The sequence below is a fragment of the Maniola hyperantus genome, chromosome 14 (assembly GCF_902806685.2).
Source record: "Maniola hyperantus chromosome 14, iAphHyp1.2, whole genome shotgun sequence".
In the NCBI taxonomy this organism is placed as follows: Eukaryota; Metazoa; Arthropoda; class Insecta; order Lepidoptera; family Nymphalidae; genus Maniola; species Maniola hyperantus.
The window spans coordinates 3744635-3766668 of record NC_048549.1 but is presented as its reverse complement, the minus strand read 5'-3'; the positions used below and the strand labels follow the sequence as shown (position 1 = coordinate 3766668).

Here is a 22034-nt window from a genome sequence, read left to right as displayed (position 1 = left end):
TAATATAGCCATTAGATGCACCTTCATCAGTACCCTTATTATAATGCGAAAGTGTGTTTGTTTGTTGGTTTGCTGGTTTGTCCTTCAATCACGTCGCAACGGTGCAGCGGATTGACGTGATTTTTTGCATGGGTATAGATAAATACCTGGAGAGTGACATAGGCTACTTTTTATCCCGGAAAATCAAAGAGTTCCCACGGGATTTTTAAAAACCTACTTCCACGCAGACGAAGTTGCGGGCATCAGCTAGTATAAATAAAATTTTATGCCATGAGTTACGGCAAAGCATCTACATGTTTACTTACCGGGCTGTTAATACCATCGATCCCATTTTCCACGAGAATGTCATCAAACAAGATATCAGCTTCACACGGAGAACATAGATTACTGAGCAATTCACTAAATCTTTCTACTTTACGAACACACACAGCACCTAATAACCCCACTTCAGTCTTCACATTTTTTGGCACAGCACATTTTTCCACTTTCACAATATCAGCATTTTTACTAACAGGTGTCGCTTCTTTAACAGGAATGTATGAATTTTTGTGACTACTTTTGGCATCCTTCTCTTGGGGCGAAATGTTTTCTTTTACAGGAACATAGTTAACTTTAATTTCAACTTTCTTACTCTCAACTTTCTTACTCTCAACAATCAAGTCATTATATAAAACGTCAAACCTATCTCTCTCTGAACTACTGGAATTACTTTTATCACCAAGAATATCATTCAATATGTCATCAACATCAAAATTCTTAGCATCATCCTTTATACTACCTATGTTACTTTCTTCAGTCACAGACACTCTGGATTTATTTTCTTCTACTTTTGAACTATTCTTTTCGCCAACGTTTTTTTCTTTAGGACTAATGACTAAACAATTACTTTTGTCTTTCTCTAAAATATTCTTATTAGTGGAATGTTTAAGTTTCGATCTAATAGCACCATTATCTTTCTCAGGAAAGCATGTGGTCGACGCGCTTTTCAAATTTTCTTTTTCATGACTTTGCCTTCTATTGGAATTTGTTCGTGTTTTGTCTCTATCTATAATTTTGGCAGATTTCTGTGTTTTATTTTTGTCATTTTCTAACAGATTTTGCACCGAAGAGCTTCTGGTTGATTTTTTCGTCAATTGGCAGGACTCCGAACTGATGGCCGCAGCAGCTCTCAGGCGCGAGGTTCTAGTAGTTCTTATAGGCACTGAAGTTGAAGCTGTATTCAGGTTTAATTCTGAGGAAGACCTGAGGTTCGTAACAGTATTTTCTAAAGGTGACCTAGTAGCTGCTTTCTTTGGACGCCTGAAATGAGAGAAAATTTCATTTAATGTGAATAAATAAAAGTATAGAGGTGAGGAGAAATACTATAACTATTGGGACTTATATAACGTGTATATCGATATTGAGGCACAATATATATCACAAAGCTGAAGACAAATTAATGAATGTCTGATAGAGCGCCAATATGCTTCATGCCAAAATCATGGCACTAAGTAATTTGGTGCAAGATTTACCCGATTTTAACGACGTACAAATCACGTCATCTCTGAACAATTTTACTTTTAAAAAGCATGTAATTACAAGCAATTTAAAATTATTTTCAGCAATAAAGTGTAGGTGCACTTAGTTGCTACTACATTATACAAATGCTAAAAAAAAGACGGTTAGACAGTCATGCTATAACTTCGTTACGTTACCAACATTATAATGAAGTTAGCCTTTAGCATTTGAATAAGGTTATAAATCTTTGAACCAAATATAAAAGTAAACTATTTTTCTTTTAATTGAGATAAAAAGACAACCTTATCGATAGCGTCTTTAAAAAAATCCATACTAATATTATAAATGAAAAGTGTGTCTGTCCATCTGTCATCGAGTTATAAATAAATTAAATATTCACCTTTCAGTAACGTTAGCGGAGAACATAGTGGCTGTTCTAGCGGTGAGCTGCTTCCTCCGCTCTTCCTTGTATCTCAGGATCCTGGCCGCGCGGCCCTCGTCCGCTGATTGGCTCATATCGTCCTCAGACTCCAGATGCTGTCACGTACACCAACAGTCTTTGTCTCGGTTATCGTTTAAGCTCTTACATCTATGAGTCTTGTCTAGCATGGCGACATCAAGCGTTTCCCGGGCGGATTGATTGGCAGTGGTGAGTACAGGCTAAGGCTTGGAGGTAGGCGTTGAAGGCGTTGCGGTATTCTGGAATAAAGAAACGATATCATGAAATAAAATATACGTGTATAATTTTATCCTGATTGACGCATCAGCGCCTGTAATGAGTTCCCTGCTGGACATAGGCGTTATAGGTCTATATTTAGCAATATTATTCACACTTTGAGAAGATTTTTTAGTAAGAGGATTTTAGGTAGGTACCTATTAACAAACGGGAAATTCAACTGGACTCGTTATAATTGAAGAACAGGTACGATATAATGAGGAATTTTAAAGATTTTGATTAATGTAATAGGATAGTCAGTTTAGAGAAAGAATTTGGAAAATTAGCTGAAGTCGCAGGGACTTATATTCTGAATCGACTTTACCCAACTATTTAAAATTCTAATAAAAAAAATAAGAACTTAATCTAATTGCAGATGTAATTAGATCGACGACGTCCAATACCAATAACGGGCCGTGTAATGTAGAACTAATGGAAAAGCTATAACAATAAGAATTCCTATTTAAGCAAACCAGGTTTTCCAACTCAAACAAAGGGGCTTACTTAGCACGTGTAATAATAATGTGACATCACACATGCAATATGAGCTGTCGGAGGCAAAATCGCAGAAACAATGCTGTTTAACTTATCGCGAACCGCGAATCGTGTTCAAGGCGCATTGGCCTTTGTATCATTGTTAAGATCCTCTCTGATACGCGTGTGTGTTATGTAAAATGATATTAGGTGACGTACATCATCATTACTTGGAATTACTCACTGTTACTTCACTAGGGGATGGACAGAGCTATGCTCGGGGTTTCTCTGCGTGATCAAAGCTAAATATATAAAAAGAAAAGGTAACTGTCTGACTGACTTACTGTGGCCCTACCGCGGTTGTTTGACAGCTACAATGTCACGATCGCAATCATCTGTGATTGGTGAATGCTTGCTCGCTATTGGCCACAATGCATTGTTGCTCATTGTTGCAACAAGAATCGCACAAATTCAGCCAATCAGAACAATTGAGATTGTAATAATGATTGATGCAGGTTTTAGACAATCGCCCCGCTGATCTATCAACGCACAGGTGAAACTACTGGACGGATTGACCTGAAATTTGGCATGCAGATAGCTATTATAACGTAGGCATCTGCTATGAAGGGTTTTTTTTTTCCTTTTATAGGTAAGAAGATTACATTGTTTTACTGTGCGGGTGTGCGGGGCGTCCCTCCGCCTCATACTGCCATCTCGACCTGTCGCATACTATACTTAGCACGCTCGAATTTCAAGAAGATTTAGATTCAAACTATTTTCGAAACAACGGCATTAAAAAGTAACAACAGCATAAAAACATCATTACGTAGAGACGTGGTGGAGACTGGGCGTCTGGGTCATTAACACCGCCGTTGCCTTAATGGAAGCAGAGCGTAGGCAAAACTATTTAATCAATTTTATTAGATGCAACTAGGTTGCACGCTTTTACCCGTGCAGAACGGTTGACGTGAAAATGATATTTATAACGCAATGCAAATAACCATTATGGCGAGCGCACGTCTTGGCAGAACTCTGACGTCGGGAATCAATCCTGCCAAGATGCATCCGTCTTTCTAGTGATCGCTACAAAAGTATATTATAACTAGCGTATACTCGTGACTTCATCCGCGTGGACTACACAAATTTCTAACCCCTATTTCACCCCCTTAGGGGTTGAATTTTCCAAAATCCATTCTAGCGGATGCCTACGTCATAATAGCTATCTGCATGCCAAATTTTAGCCCGATCTGTCCAGTAATTTGAGCTGTGCGTTGATAGATCAATCAGTCAGTCAGTTAGTTACCTTTTCCGCTACCGCCACCGGTACGCAAAGCAGATCCTTGAGAAACGGATTTGTGCAATATTGACTCGAAGGAGCGACTATCACAGACTTTTGTTATGCAACGCGCTGCGGTCTATCTCGATGTGCCAGTTTCAGAGTGCCAATATAAAATGTATGACGGTTGACAAGGGTCACGTCCTGATTTTTAAAAGCTTTTTGTCCAGGTCAACTTGTTCGTGTGTTGTCATCCCGCCGAAATTGGTAGCTGATTTTCGCTTATAAGTCCCGCAAATTGCTATTGCGCTGGAACCATGTCTCATTAACATCGAAATGTAGTCATTTTGACGTCAGTCGAAATAAAAATATACCATCAGCTCGAAACTTCAGTCTAGTGCTGACGTCACTAAAATGGCAGCCTCACGTATTAGCAATTTGCGGGAGTTTGTACTATTTAACTGAAAACAAACACGTGTGATTTGGATGACAATATAATTATGATAAGCGTCTCTGATGATGGAGGTGTGAGATGGATGTCGGGCCTCTCAGACACAAACCTCTATGACGAACATCTGAGGTACCAGATACCCCAACGCTGATTTTCAGACTGTTTCTCGCCGTGATATGCGCAGGGTTTATTAGTCACATGTAAACTAGTAATGACATTGACTCCGTTTATCTCAAGACGTACGGAAAGTCGTGATAGAGCACGTGCACTAGGTATAGCGTTATATCTACCTATATTACGCGACAAGTCGAGATGGCAATCGGGGAAGGAACGCACTGCACACCCACACAGCCCCCGCGCTGACCCAGTGCGGGCGAGAGCGGGTGTGCGGGCCTCCCCCCGCCTCATAACCCAATTGCCATCTCGACCTGTCGCGAACTATACTTACTAGATACAAATGAAGATAGACTGTCCACTCTGTCTCTCGTCTTTCTGATGAGGTTCTTAATCCTTGCCTCACGATATTAGACCATTTAAATATCTGTTCTAGGGCTTGTGGACAGTGGCGTGCAGGTCATAAAGGCATAAATGCAGTGCTTACCCCAGTTGTAATGGCTCAATGCATATTTTTCATTATGACCAACCAGTAAACAGGTTTTCACCTAACTAATGCCTACCCTGGCACCAAACCCTGTGCACGCCACTGGTTGTGATTCACTGATAGGTGTTCCGAGTGCGGAGCTGACTTCATCGACCCAACGAATGGAACTACGTCCTCAAATCAAATAATTTATCAATCAAATATAACAAACTCTCTATTTTTTTGGATCTAGATAAAGTCATATTATACAGTGTCCTTATGGAGCCACATGATCTATATATTCCTATCCACTTACTATGCGAGAAAAGGAGATTGGCGGGTAACACCCTATACCCTTGAAAATACCTACTCGTATAGGGAAACCCTCATACACTTTAACGTTTTCATGCGAAATTATTGCTCACCGAAAATCGCGCAACAACATCGCTCTATCTCTAACCAGCATTTGAACAAAATAAGAAGAATTAATATAATACAAGAAAATCAAGAAATCCAATAATAATCGGACAGATTAGTTAGACAGTGGAGCCGTAATAAGACAAATCGGTGATTGAATTGACTTCATCGCACCGATACGAATGATAGGATTTTCCGTGAAGTTGAAGCTAATCCTGATTCAATTACTGATCCAATTCCCAATACTGAACAACGATTTATTGATACTCGGGACTAAATCTTTTGTTACCATGTCCGCGTTTGAATCTTCTTGTATATTTCTCCCCTTAGCGGTTGAATCTTCGAAAATCCTTTCTTAGCGGATGCCTACGTCGTAATAGATGCCAAATTTCAACCCGATCTATCCAGTAGTTTGACCTGTGCGTTGATAGATCAGTCAGTCAGTCAGTCAGCCACCTTTTTCTTTCATATATTTAGAAGATTAACTTTGAGACTCAGAAAAGCAAAGTAATTCATCATACTTTAGAAGTTCTTCTTTTATAGTTATACATTAGGTAGGTAGTAGGTATATATACATATTCGTAAATGTCAAACAGCAATCCACTTCGTGCTTAGAACATTAATAGTAAAGATGGGCGTTATTGGCTATTTACGGCAACGGTTAATCAACAGTTACTTAGTTTCAATACCGATATTGTTAACCGTTGCCGAATATCGGTATCAGAGTTGTGTTTCAACTAATTTAATATGCGCAACGCGCAGCGGTTTACGTAGTAGTAACTAAGCTAGCTGCCGTATCAATACCGTCTGTATAGCTAGCGCGCGCATATTCACTAAAATAAAACCAATTTTACTTTCATGAATATCGTGAAGTAATCACAACCTTAAGTTCATAGCAGTAAAGTTTAATTTGATCATTGACATAGGTCAAACTATAGTGGACGCCTGCACGAATAGTTTGCCACAGTCCAGTTAACCAAAAACATTTCATGAAGATTGATAACCCAAAGAGGACCTTATCTCTATTACTCTAAGGCTAACTGTATTTAGAATGATAGATCAAAGTGTAATGGACAAGTACTTGTACAGTTAAGCCTTAGCGTAATAGAGATAAGGTCGGCTTTGGTTTACCAAGTTCTTAGTTACTAAGCCGGTAGCCAATAACCGCTCCTTCTCAGCTTTCAGTGAAAGAAAGAAAGAGAAGGCATAATTATTGCGTTTCTAGTTACCAAAAAACCAAACAATGCATTGTCAGTTGCCAGTTGGCAGTGTTGCGTTGTCAGGTGGTTCGTCATAGATGATAACTGAAAACCGTTGCTAGCTACGACAATAACGCTACGGTACGCTATAGGCACGGCAGCGGTTTTCAGTTAAGTTAAGCTATAGCGGACACATGTCTAATTAATAGGGAAAAAAAAAATGTTTTTGCGATTTCGTTCGCCAAAAATAGTTATTAATTAATAAAACTATATCCCCGCTTCATTACCTAGATATATAATAATATCAAATGATTTAGAACGTTATTTAATTAAGATAATATGTAAGCTGTTGATGTAACCTTAAACTGTTTGCATAAAATACATATCTGAATAATTATATAAGTACTTAAATATATAAGGCATTTATATGTGCTCTATGTATTGTCCGTTATGTTCTCAATAACCTAATAACACAGATCAATAAACTAATCACATTGAACAATACACTTGTAAGCTAAATTGGATATTTCGTAGGTATGTACCTATGTACCTACTACTATATATTTATTACCGCGTGGAAATTTCGTGGGATCTCTCTGATTTCCCAGGGTAAAAAGTAGCCTATGTCATTCTCCAGGTCTTGCATAGGTATCCATGCAAAAAATAACGCCGATCCCTTGCTCCGTTGCGGCGTGATAGAAGGTTCACATTATTTTATAATTTGTATTTGTATTTGTATTTTGTATTTATTTCGATTTAGACTCATTACAAGCGCTTACGAAAGTCAGATCGGCATAGAACAATACAATAATAAAATGATTGTACAAAATATGGCATATTATAATCTAGATAATACTAGTTAAAAATGGCATAAAAATTATTAAGTTACTCAAGCACCTTGTCGTATTTGGTAATAAAATGTCATAAATGCACTATAAAAAAAGAAAAAGATAGGTACTCAAGCAAGTACATAATCTTCATGTCAACATAATATTATAAATGTAATCAAATGTTATATTACAAGTACACAAGTACATATTAATTATCCCAGCTCGTTGAATAGCGTGTGCAGTGCTATATTTTCCATGCGTTTTTATCATCAATATAATCATTAATTTTGTAATAACTTTTTTTAATTAAAATTTCTTTTATTTTATTTTTAAATTGCCTATCAGAAAGGTCGGTTATATCCTTTGGAATCCCGTTGTAAAAGCGTATCGAACTGCTATATAGTAGTATATATATTAGTATATAATATAGTAGTATGCTGAATAATAGTAGTGGTTTTTTTTTATATGTAGGTTTAGGAAAAATAGCAGATATATTAGGTTGGATCCTTTGTATCATTTTGAAGTATCTTATTACAGTAGCGAAGGTTCGAAGTGTATCATATTAATATTGGGACTCATCGGGAATCGGGATAGCACTTTGGGCTATCATACACCCAATTAATGTCAATGATCCACAAAGACAGAGAATTCATGTCCGCTATCATGCAAAGGAAGCTCGCTTTCTTTGGACATTTACAAAGAGGAGCCCAATCTCATTCTCATTTCCAAGATTAGTTTTAGAAGGAAGAATTGAAGGCAACAGGACTCCTGTCACCAAAGAGGCAAATGGTTGGACGATATAAGGGGGTGGACAAGGCTTACTTACCCAAAGGTAAAAGAGGAGGCTTTAAATAGAGAAGCTTTTCGATTGCTGATCTCCAAACTTCGTTTCGAAGAAGGAACGCGATGATGATGATGATGATGAGTCAGGCATTCGCAGCGGAGATACGTTACACCAAAATGACACAAATGTGGACCTATCCTTATCTTTGGGATAAAATACATATGCCATGTCATAAATCAATCAAGAGATTAATCGGACACATGTTTTAAAGAACATTGTTGTTGCAATAGTGAATAGGTTTATAGAGCATGTGAATTGTGAAACAAGGCGACTGTTCTATTATAAAACGGTAACTCGCATAGATAGATAGGTACGAGTTAAGTCAGGGCTACGTCACTTAAACCAGAGTGGTCCCGTATTTTTTTTTGCAGGCTTTTTTCAAAAACTTTTTGATGAATGTGTGTAATGTTCTAGAAGTTTTCTAAGTTATCTTCCGTTTTATTTGGGACAGGTCAAAGATAGACTTTCGTGGTTCACGGCCGAACCGACTGCGACTTATATTGTAACAATAAGTACCTACTAAACACTATGAAAATGTATTTGGAGTTCGGAAGTTTAGAAAGCAATTGAAATCATCAACTTGCAAGTCACGTGTAGAGAACCCTAAATATCGCATACAATCAAGTGAGCCGTTCAGCAGTTTTTATCGGGTTTGTCTTCGCGTGCGTCTCTCACAGTCTGATTCACAAGTCTTGACGACGCAATGCTTATGTCGGCGTATGTCGATAACTTAGTTTTGCTTCGTTACATTCTGCCGCTTCTAATATCTTTTAATAACTCCAGTTGTACGCTTATTAACAAATAAGCATACAATGCGTAAAATTTGAGAAAGGACTCGACTTTTTGAAAACATGTTTATAACAACCAATGTTGGTGCCTCAAAATGGTTAGCGCCCACTGAGATTTTTGACTCTATTATTTGTATGGGATTACGTAACAGGGAGAGCCCTATACTTACTTATTTCCGTGGACAGGTTAGAGTAAATTACATGCAGCCTGATGGTATTGATACAAACAAAGAGATCTTCGCAATTTTTAATATAAGTTTTAACTTTTAACTGAATAAAATTATCGTGCCCAAGACACGGGTCTGCCCGCGAAATTCAAATTTAATTTGGTTTTTCACGATTTGTAATCCGCGAGAAAGTAGACTTACGGCATTCGAATTTCACTCCTAGCAATATCATCTTCACAGGTTTATATAAGAATCTTTACTTGAAAGTGTCCAGTTTAAGAAATTAGTCAAAATAATGACTAATTTGTGAGTAGCTCACGTCAAACTCATTATTTTGACTGATTTCTTAAACTGGACACTTTCAAGTAAAGATTTTTATATAAACCTGTGAAGATGATATTGCTAGGGGCGAAATTTGAATGCCATAAGTCTACTTTGTCGCGTTAGTTTACAAATTGTGAAAAACCAAATTAAATTTGAATTTCGCGGCCAGACCGTATCTTCCACCTTAAAAACGATCTTCAATAACACACAAGGAATAGTCGGCAGCTGCTTGTGCCGTAAAAAAGTAGTTTTAAAACCTGAATATCAACCGATCTCTTAAATGGCGAAATACAATATTAAATTTTACTTATTACTACCGTTAAGGGACTCAAACCCAAAACATCTGGCTATCAGATCAGGTGCATCTTCAAATTAATATAAAGTGCAGCGATCAGTAGATGAAAGTCTTTCGACCTTGGGCCTTCTTCGTTTCAGAGTAATTCATCCATATCCATACTATCCATATTCATACCTACTTCTATACTAATCCATAGTAATATTATAAATGCGAAAGTGCGTCTGTCCCTCTGTTCGTCTGTCTGTCTGTCTGCTAGCTTTTCACGGCCCATCCGTTGAACTGATTTTGATGAAATTTGGTACAGAGATAGCTTGCATCCCGAGGAAGGACTTAGGCTACTTTTGATCCTAATAGAACCTAAATCCACGCGGACGAAGTCGCGGGCATCATCTACTAGTATAAAATAATGCTCCTTAACAATTATTTTTATTTGTGGATTTTCTTAAGCCATATTGTGTTTTGAGCTTCCAATTTAAAGACCGGCAGAGTTTGACTTTAAACTCCGATTTTCTTGGTATTCCATCAGTTTATGACCTAACCTAACCAATATTTCTTAAAAAATTGAGATCCCTACGAAAGCTTTACAGTACCTGGGAAGTAATGTACATCGATCTTTAGAAGGAGATAGCAGATTTGTAAACCGTTGTCTCTGTCGTTGAGACCGACAAAACGTCATATAGGTATGAGTGACAGAGGCAACGCTCTACCAAGCCGAAATGTCATTCTAAAGGCCGATGTACATTACTTTCGGCCGCGTACTGCAATAATAAGCTACCCATGCAAAGTCGGGGCGGGTCGCTAGTCTAAAATAATTATTTGTGCAATTGTAAAATAATTAATTTGTTGTGTTACTAAATATCTTTTGAATGATCTCCCAGCACGAAGCCACTAAATTGTCTATCTCTGAATTTTTACCATCTTTTGAGTATTTTGGCAACTTAATTTCCACTTTTATCTTTCGTGCGAAATGAACATGATCGCTTACAGACAAAACAATAAAGCCTTTCGTTATGTAACACGCCATTATTCCTCGAGCTCAATACATAAATCATTATTCACGCCACATCTCGCTCCGGGGGCGATACAGAAATAAATTCAAATCACACCCAAAAGGATCCCTGGTGGCACGAGCCATGTTGTATTGGCGAACAGCTTAAAAATCACATCATCATCATCAACCGATAGACGTCCACTGCTGGACATAGGTCTCTTGTAGGGACTTCCACACGCCATGGTAAAGCTTAAAAATAAAACAAAGATAATACGCCATTACCCAAGTACTAAAAGAAAACTGACGAAAATTTAAACACCTACTAAAAGAAAGAGCGACGTGCTGCCCAGTTGTGACAATCAGTCGATTGCGATTGCTACGCAACGTTGACCCTTGTCGGTAAGTGGATGGGTGACCGACTTTGGATATCCAAATTTAGCTCTCTGTCACATGCGCGTGGAAAATATATGGCACAACGGGTGGTCGGAGCACACCCAGGTGGGGAGCATGAAAATTGAAATTGCTTTTAGTGGCGTGAAGTGTGGTTGTAGAAAATATCTAATAAGTCTCTGTCTTTATCTTCCAAACCTACAGCCTTTTTTGTCCAAAACTGTTGTTGTGGTGTCTTCTCGATAAATTGAAGTATGTCAGACTACGGGCCTTGGGGCCGGGCCTCCTTGCCCGGGCGTGTCTGCTCAGGTGTCTTGGGCAATAAATCCCGGAAACTAGACTGAAGTTTCGAGCTGATGGTATATTTTTACTGAAATATACGTCAAATGACGTAAAAATGACGTCATTTCAATGTTAATGAGACATGGTTCCAGCGCAATAGCAATTTGCGGGACTTATACCTAGACTATTTATTTTAGCCCTTTTCAAAATGGACTGAGGGCACAAATATTACATTTAGCAAATATTTACCATGGAGGCAACGCAGCGCCATGAAACTTTTATGGAATAATTGAGTAACAATTTTTTTTTCCTCATCTAAGTATGGAATTATGAAACCCGGATGAAATCGTCGGACAAAGCTAATTATGTATAGAAACCTTAGTGTTACGGACAGGCTAAACTGCGCGGGAGACGCTCGGTAACCATAGCAACGGACCGACACGAGATCAGCCGAATCTGAGACAGTATCTCGGTAGAGAGAGAAAGTAAGTAATTGTCAGAAAGAGAAGGCATGCCTCGTGTCGGAAAATGCATGGAATGTGCCAAGGGCGAGTCGAAATAAAGCGGCAACGTCGCATAATCTATGCATAATTGGTTAGTACAATTTATTGGCTCATTAGAGGAGGTACTTACTAAGGCAAAATATGCAAATATTAAGGCGTGATTTTTACGCATTATTCGTTCTCAAGTTTTCGGTCTCAGTGTAATACAAGTGAAAGTGCTAGAATAGGGCAGTGATAGGGAAAGTACCTCTTCTAAATAGCTAAGTAGCTAGGTAAAGATCAGCTTAGGCTGGTCAGTGGCCTCTCTTCAAAACCGAGGCAAGTGACACCAGCTGCGGTCAGCTGGTAGCCCAGGTCATTGACCTTACATGGTCAGCTGGTAGCCAGGTCATCAAACCCCAACTGTGATCAGCTGAACTACTGCGAAGGGTGAGTGAACCGAGTCAGCCGGTACCTGTTCTTGTTGTAGCATAGCAAGCAACAGCTGACATCTACAGCATCTTTCCTCACCGTAATAGCCCTCCAATAGCAACCATCTCACAGCTGAGCCGTGATCCTTACCACCCACGGTCAGCTACAGTGCAGCAGCGTGCAGGTGCACGGCGCATGCCCATGCAACCACAAGCAGCCAACCAACCATCTGGCCTAAGGGTCATCGTGGAAGGTCCTCGGCCACAGCGGGCGGAACACGGTGGACAGCAGCAACGACGTCGAGAGTTGAACCTGCCACTTATCTTAAGGATAACAGTGGTGAGGGGTTCGCAACAGCGACGGGTGGAGTGCTTCAGGTATCCGCTACGACCAAAAGGTTTTTAAAAACCATATAGCCCCCCAAGTGTTAATAAGTTCAGTGTCTCTTAGTGAGTTACAAGTAAATTTTTCCGACGGCCATTTTGAATTGAACTTTTCCGTCGGCCATTTTGAAGTCATGTAGTGAGAAGTACTACATATCTATATAACTTTAATGTGATGGCTTATGTATTAACCATTATGTATTAACCATTGTGTTAACCTTTATGTACTAACCTTTATTTGCATTTGTTCTAGCTAATGTTTAGTATTGTGTAACTAATGCTTACGTACTAATCTTTATGTGCTAACCCTTATGTACTAACCATTATGTGTATTGGTTTTTTAGTTGATAAACTAATCATACTTTATTCCACAGGCAGTGTGTTTATAAAAGTGTAGCGACAGTCGAGTTAATTAAATTAAAAGTGAAACGTTGTAAAGAAGGCTGCGGCACAGGCCTTGTGTTAGCAGTATAGGCTCTAAGATTCCGTATTCAGACCGGCTGATGCGGTGGAACAGTGTTCTATGTTTTTTATGTATCGACTGTCGGTCAACATTTATATCAAGCCTGTTACCATTTCGAGTGAATAATAAGCGTCGGTTCCCAACCTTTTTCGTTCAGTCGTCGTTTAAACTGAGTGTTAACATTCGAGTGAACGATAATCGTGTCGTACATAACCGATGTTTACTATTTAGTCTTTGTTAAACCAGGTAGGTTTTTTATATGACTTAATAACTTACAACTATTAGGTCTAAAGTTTAATTGTACGATCGTGTCCTATGAGATCCAACTACTTTAGGTTGTATTAATGTCCGTATTCATAATCTGAAAGCTTACAACTATTCAGTTATGAAAATTATACGAACTTGCGTATATGAGAACTTAATAGTAAGTGATCATTTCTAACGTATGTGTGTTGTATAATATAATTATTAAGATAACTCGTGTACCTATACTTTGTTTATAATTTTAAAACTGTATTACCCTGCCATTAGTAATACTATTGTGTTTTTGTGTAATTTATTCATAATGTTGTCATTTATAAACTGATATAATAAGTTGTGTCACTTATTTATATAATATAATTGTGTCTTATGTTCATTTGTCTAACGGACAGTGTTTTGTCAGTTGTCATACGTGTGACTGATTTTTATTTTTTCATAATAAATACGTATTGTGTTCTTAAGAATGATGTTTGATTCGAGATTAGTCTCGTGTGTAAACCCGTGAAAACTACTATCCTTTTAAAACCTTAAGTAGCGATTACTCCTGTAGTTCAGTCTGAACTGGCAGTGCGTAAAGCTCAAATTGAGTTGAGCACCTCTAGATTTTTTTTACTAGTTCCTATCTAACCATACGGAACATCAAATGGTCCTTCGAGCCGGATCTCTGGACACAAAAAGGATAGTTTTGTTTCACGTGTTTATTTTCAGGATAGAATGGTCGTCACGCGCGGTCAAGCCGGAGAAGAGAAGGGGCCTGGGCACGAAATCGACGAGATGCGTACTGAGGACGCACCAACCATTTCTGGAACTATGGAGCAAAGAACGAGGCCAGAAGATGAGCCGTCCACTGAGGGTGGACAGACTACGGCACCTACAGGACTGGGTAAGCAAAGATTAGATTTACCTTCCGTTAGCAGGTTGCCAGCTCCAGAACAGACCGCCGTGATGAAGAAACCATGTCAGCGAGCTACGAAGGAAGGGGTACGTATTACTGAGACCGAAAACTTGGAACCACTTCGGGAGGGGATAAGGCAACCCCCCCTTTCAACGCCGCCGGCATCACTGCAGTCTGAGGCAACTGCAATGAGTAAACAGGAAGCCGATTGGGCTTTTGAAGAAGGACGATTGGAGATTGAAAAAAGGTACGAAATAGAATTATTACGTAAACGACTGGCTCGTCGTGTATCTACATTCAATGGAGAAGACGCTGCTGGGGACGGGCCCAACACGGAGGCGGCGCCGACAGCACCGGTGCTAAGGCGCGTACAAGAATGGCTAAATCAAACAGAGCAGCGTCAAGGAGCACCGCCTGAAGTGGGAGCAGTGGCATCGCCTGCCAACGTTGAGGTTTCTCGGCGACACGAGACGCGTACAGCAGTGCACCTGCCGGTTAGGACAAAACCGGACAGGAAAGTGGAGTGGGATCAGCCAAGGATCCTGCCCACGTGTTCCCCACACCCGGCACCGGCCGAGGAGCAGCCGAAGACCGATATTGATCGGTTAGCTGCTTCAATAAACAAGGTAGCGAACAGAAGGCCGCTACTCCGTGAGTTGACGGAATTACCCAAGTTCTCTGGTGAAGCAAACGAATGGAATGGCTTCAAAATCGCGATGATGCATAGCACCGAACACTTCAAGTTCTCAGCAATAGAGAACGTTACGAGATTAAGAAACAGCTTACAAGGTAAGGCTCGGGATGCTGTATCAAGTTTGTTGAATTCTAGAGATCCAGATCCTGAGCGCATTATGAGGTCGTTAGATTCGACTTTTGGCAGACCCGACGCGATCGCCAGACAGGCAGTGGTAAAAATTCGCAAACTTAAAGCACCAACAACAGCCATGGAGTTGGAGGACTTCTCCATTGCGCTGACGAACATAATAGCTGCACTCCGGGAGGCGGATATTCGGCGGGAACATCTGTTTAACCCCCAACTGGTAGTGGAGGTTCTCAACAAGCTAGACGAGATTACCAGAAGCAGGTTTGCACCATATGCGCATGAGTACGGCGGTATAGGTGAACCAGAGATCTTAGTGCTGACCAGGTTCATTGAATTGGACGCCGAACAAAGAATGAAGCATTTAGCTTATAACTTCAACACGAATAGTCACTCATCGGAGACGTTTAGTAGGGGAGCGAGGTATACATCGCGAGGAAGAGGCGCATCCGCGACAAAGAGGGTATACTTCGCTGCCAAGGCCACGGCTAAGCAGCATCCCGCTAAGCCGTCGTGTGTCGCATGTGGAGGGGAGCACCACTTACCGACTTGTCCCCGACTTATAACTAAGGACATAGGTGATCGATGGAAGTTTGCAAGGGAAGCGCAGGTATGCTTTCAGTGCCTACGAGCTAACCACCGTCGCGAGGGATGCAAGGCCAGTAGGTGTGGGGTTAATGGGTGTCAACAACCCCATCACCACCTTCTGCACAAAAATACAAGGGCCGTCGGGGGAGCCGCCACAGCTTCAGTGATGAACACAATGGCAAGTCAAAGCACGGTGCTACTGAAGATATGCCCCGTCACCATTAGAGGTCCCAAGGGAACGTTGGATACGTATGCTCTATTGGATGAGGGATCAACCATAACCTTGGTAGACGGGAAAGTGGCGGCCGTCGTAGGTGCAGAAGGGCCGACGAGAAAGCTCAAACTCCATGGGATCAATGCGGTAAGTGATGAAATCAGCAGCCAAACAGTGGGACTACTGATAAAATCAAGATCTGGGTCGCAGTTTGATGAGATAACCGCACGGACGGTCCCAAAGCTTGAACTGCAGAGCCAGGCAGTTCCAGCGTGTGTTCTGGGATATCCGCATCTGAAAGGCTTAAAGGTAAGCGATGTGTGTTATTACGGGGCCGTTCCAAGGATCTTGATTGGTGCCGATAACGGGCACTTAATTGTCACAAGGACATTACGTGAAGGAAGTAGAGAGGCACCTAAAGCTTGCCTCACGAGCCTCGGGTGGGTAATTATGGGACCCAACCCGGGTGCAAAGGATGAACCGAGAGAGGCGGTTCATCATCTTCATCACCGTAGTCAGAACAGCGAGGATGAAGCGCTTCATGGCTTAGTGAAAAGCCACTTCGACTTAGATGCGTTGGGAGTGAGCTTGGCCAAGAAGGAAAAGCCGGAAAACGAACGGGCCGTCGAGTTGTTTAAGGTTACAGCCCGACGAAATGGACCAAGATTCGAAGTTGGACTAACGTGGCGATCAAACAAGGTAAGGATGCCACCCAGCTTTTTCAATGCCTTTAAGCGCTTGAAAGGCATTGAAAAGAAAATGGACCGCGATGCAGCGTTCGGAGAAGGCTACATGGAACAAGTGGGAAACCTGCTGCAGAAGGGATATGCGACGGAATGTAGCGGCACCGAAGAAGAAGAGTGTAACGCCTGGTTTCTACCTCACTTTGGAGTTAGAAACCCTAACAAACCAGGAAAACTCAGGTTAGTGTTTGACGCCGCCGCATGCAGCCAGGGAGTAAGCTTGAATGACATGTTACTGGAAGGACCGGACCTCCTACAGTCCCTGCCAGGAATATTGTACAGATTCCGGGAAGAGCCTGTAGCAGTAACGGCAGACATTCAAGAGATGTTCTTACAGATCAAGGTGAGGTCTGAAGATCAGCCATCTCAGATGTTTTTATGGAGGGGTAACAATAGAAGTGAGCCGCCGAAAAGGTATAAAATGACATCTTTAATATTCGGGGCTACATGTTCCCCATTTTTAGCACACAGTGTCCGCAACCTGAACGCTGAGGAGTTCAGAGAGACACATCCTGCAGCATTCGCCGCCATAACTACAAGTCATTACATGGACGACTTCGTAGATAGCTTCCCGAGTAAGGAGGAAGCCATAAAAGCGGTGCAGGAGGTGGACTACGTGCACCAACAAGCCAGCTTCATTCTGCGAGATTGGAGCTCCAATGAACAAGGTATATTAAATAGCTTTCCGGTTGAGTTGCGATCGCGAGCGCATACTCAACTAATGATAGGAAAAGAAAGCGAGGAGCGAACGTTAGGGCTTGTCTGGGATGCCCAGCAGGATGAACTGGGTTTTAACACAAGGATGCCAAGAGTGCCGAAGGAGGTTAAGGAAACAGTAAGAGCTCCTTCGAAACGGGAAACGCTAAGCGCGGTCATGTCAATCTACGACCCGCTCGGGTTCTTGAGTCCGTATACTATAGTAGCAAAGATTATGCTACAGTCACTCTGGCGTCTGGACATCGGATGGGACGAGCCTATCCCAAAGGAACAAGCAGGTGAGTTCGTCACATGGATGCAAGGTCTACACAACATTGAACAGCTGCGGTTGCCACGATGCTACGATAAGCACAAGGAGGGCCAGAAGCGACATCTTCACATATTCTGCGATGCCAGCGAGCTGGCATATGCAGCCGTGGCATATTGGCAGATAGAAGGACCAGAGGACGCCGTGATCGTACGGCTGGCATCGGCAAAAGCCAAGGTAGCACCACTAAGAGGTATGAGTATTCCCCGGATGGAATTACAAGCAGCTGTTATCGGTGCACGACTTGCAGAGGCAGTGAAAAGTGGACATCGCTGGGAGGCAGCCAGTACCACATTCTGGTCGGATTCCAGAACAGTCCTCATATGGGTGAGAACCAATGCTAAACGTTATACACCATTTGTAGCACATCGGCTAGGAGAGATAGCCGAACTGACTAAACCAGAACAATGGCGTTGGGTGCCAACGAAAAGCAACCCAGCGGACGACGCGACGCGTTCAGAGTACGCAGCGGGGCCCAGGTCGGAGTGGCTGGAGGGACCGCAGTTTCTACAGCAGCCATCATCCGAGTGGCCGAAAGAACCAACCCCTGAGCGGGGGGAGCCCGAGGAGGAAGTCCTCGTGTATCATGTAAGCCAGTCAAGACCGCCACATTGGGACGCTATGCCGGATATTAACCGGATTAGCAAATGGAACGTGCTGATAGGAGCTACGGCACGAGTAATCTACATTGCAGCAAAATGGAGAAAGATGAGCAAACAACTAGAGGTACGTGATCTTCAAATGGCGGAAAAGCTATGGCTGGAAAGAGCCCAAGTAGACAGCTTCGCCTCTGAGATACAGCTGCTGAAACGGGGGGAGAAGATACCCCGTTCCAGCCGCCTATATAAACTGGACCCAGAGTATGGGTCAGATCGACTGCTAAGGTTGCGCGGGCGGATTAACGCCGCACCGGTAACACAAGATCAAAAGCAGCCGATCATTTTAGACGGACGGCATCAGCTCACACGAATGCTGATCCAAAAGGAACACGAGGCTGCGGGCCACGCAGGCAATGAAAGAGTCGTGAACGATCTAAGGCAACGTTATTGGATCTTACAGCTACGACCTTCCGTACGAGCAGTCGCCCACAGTTGTCAACGATGCAGAGTAAGAAAAGCCGCTCCTCAAGTACCAACGTTTGGTGACCTGCCAGCAGCAAGATTGGCGCCGTTTAGCCGACCATTTCAGAACGTAGGGGTAGACTACTTCGGGCCAATGAGCATCACGATCGGCAGGCGCCACGAAAAAAGGTGGTGCGCTCTTTTCACATGTCTAACAACTCGAGCAGTACATCTGGAGTTGGTGTACAGCCTGTCCACGGATTCTGCAATCCAGGCCCTACGCCGCATGGGAGGGAGGCGAGGTTGGCCTTCCATTATATTTTCAGATAACGCGACGAACTTTAAAGGGGCTGACGTCGAGTTGAGAGCCGCTGTCGAGGAGTGGGCAGAGCCACTCAGGGAGTTCTGCCTAGGTAAGATGATATCATGGAAATTTATAACACCAGGTACCCCAAACCAAGGAGGAGCATGGGAGAGACTGGTGCGCTCGGTGAAAACAGCCCTAAGTGCCACCTTGAACGAGAAGTCTCCAAAGGAGGAGACACTGCAGACTCTGCTGGTGGAAGCCGAGTATTCAGTGAATGCTCGTCCCCTAACACATGTGTCGGTAAGTCATAAAGACCCAGAGGCATTGACTCCGAACCATTTCCTCATTGGATCGTCATCAGGGTTACCCGTAGTGGGCCCATGTCAGCAAGCAGACAAGAGGACTTGGCGAGCAGCTCAGGCGCTAGCAGACGAGTTCTGGAGGCGTTGGATACGTGAGTATTTACCAACGTTAGTCCCGCGCGGCAGTGCCGCTCAAAGCTTACGACAACTCCAGCAAGGAGACCTCGTCGTCGTTGTAGACGACAAGTTGCCGCGCAACGTGTGGCCTAGAGGGATAATAGAGCAGGTGTACCCCGGGCCCGACGGCGAAGTCCGATGTGCAGACATAAGAACATCAGGAGGTGTGTTTCGTAGGCCAACACGTAAGTTAGCTGTCCTCCCAATTATAGAAGGGGCTGCGGCTCCCACGTAGGGAGGGAGCCTGCGCCGGGGGGAGGATGTTACGGACAGGCTAAACTGCGCGGGAGACGCTCGGTAACCATAGCAACGGACCGACACGAGATCAGCCGAATCTGAGACAGTATCTCGGTAGAGAGAGAAAGTAAGTAATTGTCAGAAAGAGAAGGCATGCCTCGTGTCGGAAAATGCATGGAATGTGCCAAGGGCGAGTCGAAATAAAGCGGCAACGTCGCATAATCTATGCATAATTGGTTAGTACAATTTATTGGCTCATTAGAGGAGGTACTTACTAAGGCAAAATATGCAAATATTAAGGCGTGATTTTTACGCATTATTCGTTCTCAAGTTTTCGGTCTCAGTGTAATACAAGTGAAAGTGCTAGAATAGGGCAGTGATAGGGAAAGTACCTCTTCTAAATAGCTAAGTAGCTAGGTAAAGATCAGCTTAGGCTGGTCAGTGGCCTCTCTTCAAAACCGAGGCAAGTGACACCAGCTGCGGTCAGCTGGTAGCCCAGGTCATTGACCTTACATGGTCAGCTGGTAGCCAGGTCATCAAACCCCAGCTGTGATCAGCTGAACTACTGCGAAGGGTGAGTGAACCGAGTCAGCCGGTACCTGTTCTTGTTGTAGCATAGCAAGCAACAGCTGACATCTACAGCATCTTTCCTCACCGTAATAGCCCTCCAATAGCAACCATCTCACAGCTGAGCCGTGATCCTTACCACCCACGGTCAGCTACAGTGCAGCAGCGTGCAGGTGCACGGCGCATGCCCATGCAACCACAAGCAGCCAACCAACCATCTGGCCTAAGGGTCATCGTGGAAGGTCCTCGGCCACAGCGGGCGGAACACGGTGGACAGCAGCAACGACGTCGAGAGTTGAACCTGCCACTTATCTTAAGGATAACAGTGGTGAGGGGTTCGCAACAGCGACGGGTGGAGTGCTTCAGGTATCCGCTACGACCAAAAGGCTTTTAAAAACCATATAGCCCCCCAAGTGTTAATAAGTTCAGTGTCTCTTAGTGAGTTACAAGTAAATTTTTCCGACGGCCATTTTGAATTGAACTTTTCCGTCGGCCATTTTGAAGTCATGTAGTGAGAAGTACTACATATCTATATAACTTTAATGTGATGGCTTATGTATTAACCATTATGTATTAACCATTGTGTTAACCTTTATGTACTAACCTTTATTTGCATTTGTTCTAGCTAATGTTTAGTATTGTGTAACTAATGCTTACGTACTAATCTTTATGTGCTAACCCTTATGTACTAACCATTATGTGTATTGGTTTTTTAGTTGATAAACTAATCATACTTTATTCCACAGGCAGTGTGTTTATAAAAGTGTAGCGACAGTCGAGTTAATTAAATTAAAAGTGAAACGTTGTAAAGAAGGCTGCGGCAGAGGCCTTGTGTTAGCAGTATAGGCTCTAAGATTCCGTATTCAGACCGGCTGATGCGGTGGAACAGTGTTCTATGTTTTTTATGTATCGACTGTCGGTCAACATTTATATCAAGCCTGTTACCATTTCGAGTGAATAATAAGCGTCGGTTCCCAACCTTTTTCGTTCAGTCGTCGTTTAAACTGAGTGTTAACATTCGAGTGAACGATAATCGTGTCGTACATAACCGATGTTTACTATTTAGTCTTTGTTAAACCAGGTAGGTTTTTTATATGACTTAATAACTTACAACTATTAGGTCTAAAGTTTAATTGTACGATCGTGTCCTATGAGATCCAACTACTTTAGGTTGTATTAATGTCCGTATTCATAATCTGAAAGCTTACAACTATTCAGTTATGAAAATTATACGAACTTGCGTATATGAGAACTTAATAGTAAGTGATCATTTCTAACGTATGTGTGTTGTATATAATTATTAAGATAACTCGTGTACCTATACTTTGTTTATAATTTTAAAACTGTATTACCCTGCCATTAGTAATACTATTGTGTTTTTGTGTAATTTATTCATAATGTTGTCATTTATAAACTGATATAATAAGTTGTGTCACTTATTTATATAATATAATTGTGTCTTATGTTCATTTGTCTAACGGACAGTGTTTTGTCAGTTGTCATACGTGTGACTGATTTTTATTTTTTCATAATAAATACGTATTGTGTTCTTAAG

At 42.0% G+C, this 22034-nt stretch overlaps 2 protein-coding genes across 6 annotated transcripts in view; one reads left to right on the top strand and one right to left on the bottom strand.

Moving 5' to 3' along the window:
* LOC117988249 (supervillin-like) overlaps positions 1–22034 on the bottom strand; it is a 256319-nt gene that overhangs the window by 209216 nt on the left and 25069 nt on the right. For all 5 annotated transcript variants that reach the window (XM_034975364.2, XM_069502873.1, XM_034975366.2 and 2 more), the window contains exons 2-3: positions 1898–2196; positions 306–1299 (exon numbers count right to left, since the gene is read on the bottom strand). In XM_034975364.2, coding sequence (XP_034831255.1) covers positions 306–1299; positions 1898–2013 — 1110 coding nt within the window. In that variant the 5' untranslated portion in view covers positions 2014–2196. The remainder of the gene's footprint in view (positions 1–305; positions 1300–1897; positions 2197–22034) is intronic.
* On the top strand, positions 12639–21325 carry LOC117988502 (uncharacterized). Its single transcript, XM_034975653.2, has 5 exons — positions 12639–12814; positions 13195–13288; positions 14253–19839; positions 20587–20845; positions 21226–21325. The coding sequence occupies exons 1-5, from the start codon at positions 12639–12641 to the stop codon at positions 21323–21325; spliced, it is 6216 nt and encodes a 2071-aa protein (XP_034831544.2).

What these genes read in the sequence shown, in the direction of transcription:
- LOC117988502 (XM_034975653.2), top strand. Translation starts at nt 12,639, where the DNA reads ATGCAACCACAAGCAGCCAACCAACCATCTGGCCTAAGGGTCATCGTG. An exon ending in CGACGGGTGGAGTGCTTCAG is followed by an intron (nt 12,815 to 13,194) that starts GTATCCGCTACG and finishes TTTATTCCACAG; the next exon opens with GCAGTGTGTTTATAAAAGTG. An exon ending in GCACAGGCCTTGTGTTAGCA is followed by an intron (nt 13,289 to 14,252) that starts GTATAGGCTCTA and finishes GTTTATTTTCAG; the next exon opens with GATAGAATGGTCGTCACGCG.